The sequence below is a fragment of the Ascidiella aspersa genome, chromosome 4 (genome assembly GCF_963924565.1).
Source record: "Ascidiella aspersa chromosome 4, kaAscAspe10.2, whole genome shotgun sequence".
NCBI classification, from domain to species: Eukaryota; Metazoa; Chordata; class Ascidiacea; order Phlebobranchia; family Ascidiidae; genus Ascidiella; species Ascidiella aspersa.
In genome coordinates, this window is record NC_139450.1 from 18935586 (window position 1) to 18938911 (window position 3326).

Consider the following 3326-nt stretch of genomic DNA (forward strand, 5'->3'; position numbering starts at 1 on the left):
TCAAAATGTTTTTGTTTTATTTTGTGACACAATGTTGATTTAAAACTTGCATAAAACTACAGCACTACGCAAAAAGCAATCGTTTGTACAATAGTAGACCGAAGAAAGGCATTTTTGTTGCAACTACACAACTTCGTATCTCTGATGCAACTTTATGTTTCCAAAAATCCTTCCGAAAGCATCGTATATCGGGTCCATGTAGCAATGTACACAACTGCTCCAGCAGGCGGCGCAGCAACCTAGGTCTATCTGCATCGATTTGATGCACGGACCGATGATCCTTTGGGATATAAAAGAAGGTATATATAGGTTATTTCCATACAAAAGTTCAAAACATTTCATAATGCTGCAATGACGAATTATAGCTCGTTGGATTACCCGACTATATTCGCCAACTTATGACGAGATACTTGTTGATCTAAGACTCTTTATAAAAACAGCTAAAACATAAAATAATTTCTTAAAATTTACAGAAATATATATTTCGCCTAAAAAGGCATATTCAGGTTCTGTACAAAAAGCAAACATGTAAAAATTGCAATAATAGAAGTTACTTGTTAGTAGGCTATTTTTTTTTACACTTTCTTTATTAACATCACAAAAGCCTTCCAAGTAGGGCGAATATTTTATGACTTGTCAAAAAATTCAAAATTTACACGTTGTGTCAAAATTATTTCAAGTCAAAATCAAATAAAAATGCACATAAATTGTTTACCAAATTAAAAAAAATCCATGGTCAGCATTTTGAAATTGTCGTTCAACTTTTTTTAAATGTGTTGTATAATTTTATCAAAAACACCTAGTTTTTATCTATATTCAACGACATTTTAACTCTATTATCTTGATAAGATCAATATACGTTATACGCTAGCTGGCAGAATTAATCACACAGGCCTCCTGATTTGAGCAAAAGTATTGAACAGTATTTGTTGTCTCTTTTTCGGTTGTGATTTGCAATTACCCAATTTCCTATTTTAATAAATAGGTCTTTGTTAATTTTTTGCAATTATTTTTACGTTGCATTTCAACGGTTTACACCACATTTTTTCTAAAATAACCAGCGTCTTGTTTTCTTTGGCATTTTTATAGTTGTTTGTCTTGTTGAAATGACAAAAATATTAACTAAGTATATTTTCTTGAGTTTTATATAAACCCTAAAAACAATTTGTGTTGGAAATCATGTGTTTTAAGAAGCCAAGACACTAATGCAGTTAAAGTATTTCTTATTTTGTGAATAAATAACAAACTGTGTTGTGTTTTGCGTACTTTGCTTATACGGTAGAGTGCGCTAGTTTTTGTAAAAAAATAGGCTAATTTACCAAATGTGATAGCAACTTTGGCAAGCAAAGAGAAGTCCCCATATTAGTGCACAAGGGCCGCCACAAAGAGCAGAAAGGAAGATGTAGCAGCAACTTTTGGCACACAGAAAAGTTTTGTAGCTGCATGACCAAACACCCCTCACGCTATGAGTACCATCTGGTTCCCCAAATGCATCTTGGAACCACACCTAAAAATGGACGACTAGATAAGTAAGTTAATTATTGTTATATAATACGCCACCGGAAAAGTTAGGGAATACTCCGAAAAAGTTAAGGAATATACTCCGGAAGGTCCGCAAGAATTAACCTGCCTGGCAGTAGTAATACACTGGACACAGGTTTATTGGGCTAAGTTTTAGCTCGTAGGCCTACTTTGTTTTTCAAAGTTATTTTTTTTAATAAGAGCATTTTCAGAGCTGCTTGTCATTTTATTCGACAAAATATCAATTAGCCTACACCCATTTAAAATGGATCACCATATCAACATGTTTGTACGAAATATTGCAAAGGCAGTTAAAACTTTTCTAAATAATAACCACACCTTATCAAATTAAAACAAAATTATTGTCCAAAAGTCTGTCCAAAAACAACGAGCAAACAGAAAAGATTTGGCCTACGTCGTGTGTGTAGAGCGCTATCAATACAGGCAGACATTGGATATAATGTATCCAATGTAAAAAAAACACAACGCAACTAATACGCCCAGACAGTCAATCTTTACCTCGCACTTGTCCTGTTAACTTAAAAATATAACAAATTCGTTGTAAAATTCTTTATGGCAGAGGTATCAAGTAGGCATGATATTACTTAAAAATGATGTTATAACTGAAAATGATCATTTGAAATAAAGTGTCACGGGCAACCTTTTCCTACCACACCACTAGATTCGGCAAACAAAACAAGTTTTTTTAATAGTTAGGGCAGTTTATGTCCTAGTTTTACAAACTATAGCCTACTTACGCGAACGTGTTCATTCATATCAGCCGGATCCCTGTTGTCAAAATCAAAACCATTATCGCTTTTTATTTCGCTTACACTCATAATGAAAGTTAAAGTTCCCAATTCACTTTAAATTTAAACCACTCGATCAGCAACCGATACAGAGACTGAAGATAAAACTTAAGTTAGGAAACTTTTAATCAATATTACGCTTGGGTAGTGACCATAGTAACCAATCCGTTAGACCGACTACCATTTTGTTAGAGGCCATTGTTATTGGACCACTGTCCAAATAATAGAGGCCGATATGTGATAGTTCAGTAAGAATACAATTGCAAAACCAAACACAGCGTAACACGTATGACTTTGTACAAATATTATTCAATTCGTCGCCTTACTATTTCAACCTTAAAAAAATGTTTGCAACAAAAGGGTTCAAAAGTTTTTTTTTGTTATTAATACAATAGGCCTATGGCATATTTTAAGGGTTTAAGCGTTGAAAGGGCGTTAAGCCTATACCGCTATATAAATATTTCCCAAGTCTTTGGGTATAGTAACCCAAGTGCAAGTTTTGCTTTACTTGTTTCCCTGTTTTCCTTACCTTGCGCCGATGTACTAAATATCATGGACAGATCCATGGGGCAATGAGGACATGCCCCCCTCTTTTTGCCTATTTTATCTACGTAAATGCACACATTTTTCACGCTTTGCGCGAATTTTCGGGTTTCAAGTATGTCATAGCCAAATTGCGTGCGTCTTATCGTCTTATCGCACGCTCGGAAACGAAAGTTTGATAACCTGAACGACATAAAAGTGTAAATGGTGTTTTTTTAAATTATAACTTTTAAGTAAGAGACATTTTCAAACTAAAATTTTTTTCACCGTAATTCACAATAAAATTTATTCCGCTTTCAAAAGGTAGTTTTGTCCACTTTTTTATGTGATAATCTAGCGGCTTATTGCCTAACGCAACGACTCCAAACATACAACTTTTGCCTAATTTTTATCTGGTATAGTGGTGAGGGATACGCCGGGGAGGGCGGCCGACTTTTCCCTGACAAAATGTAA

The 3326-nt window shown here is 34.4% G+C and overlaps 1 protein-coding gene across 1 annotated transcript; it reads right to left on the reverse strand.

Annotated features, from left to right (window-relative positions):
- Nucleotides 1-2432, reverse strand: LOC146148554 (caveolin-3-like). Its single transcript, XM_083387676.1, has 3 exons — nt 2280-2432; nt 1320-1507; nt 1-280 (listed from the first exon to the last, which is right to left on the reverse strand). Exons 1-3 carry the CDS (start codon nt 2358-2360, stop codon nt 124-126), a joined length of 426 nt encoding a protein of 141 aa, XP_083243802.1. The 5' UTR covers nt 2361-2432; the 3' UTR covers nt 1-123.
- Nucleotides 2433-3326: the final 894 nt, after the last annotated feature.

Excerpts from the sequence above, each read along its gene's own strand:
- LOC146148554 (XM_083387676.1), bottom strand. The coding sequence starts at position 2,360 with ATGAGTGTAAGCGAAATAAAAAGCGATAATGGTTTTGATTTTGACAAC. Across the intron at positions 1,508-2,279 it reads ATATGAATGAACACGTTCGC|GTGTGGTTCCAAGATGCATT; the intron begins GTAAGTAGGCTA and ends GTCCATTTTTAG. Across the intron at positions 281-1,319 it reads CAAAGTTGCTATCACATTTG|GATCATCGGTCCGTGCATCA; the intron begins GTAAATTAGCCT and ends TATATCCCAAAG.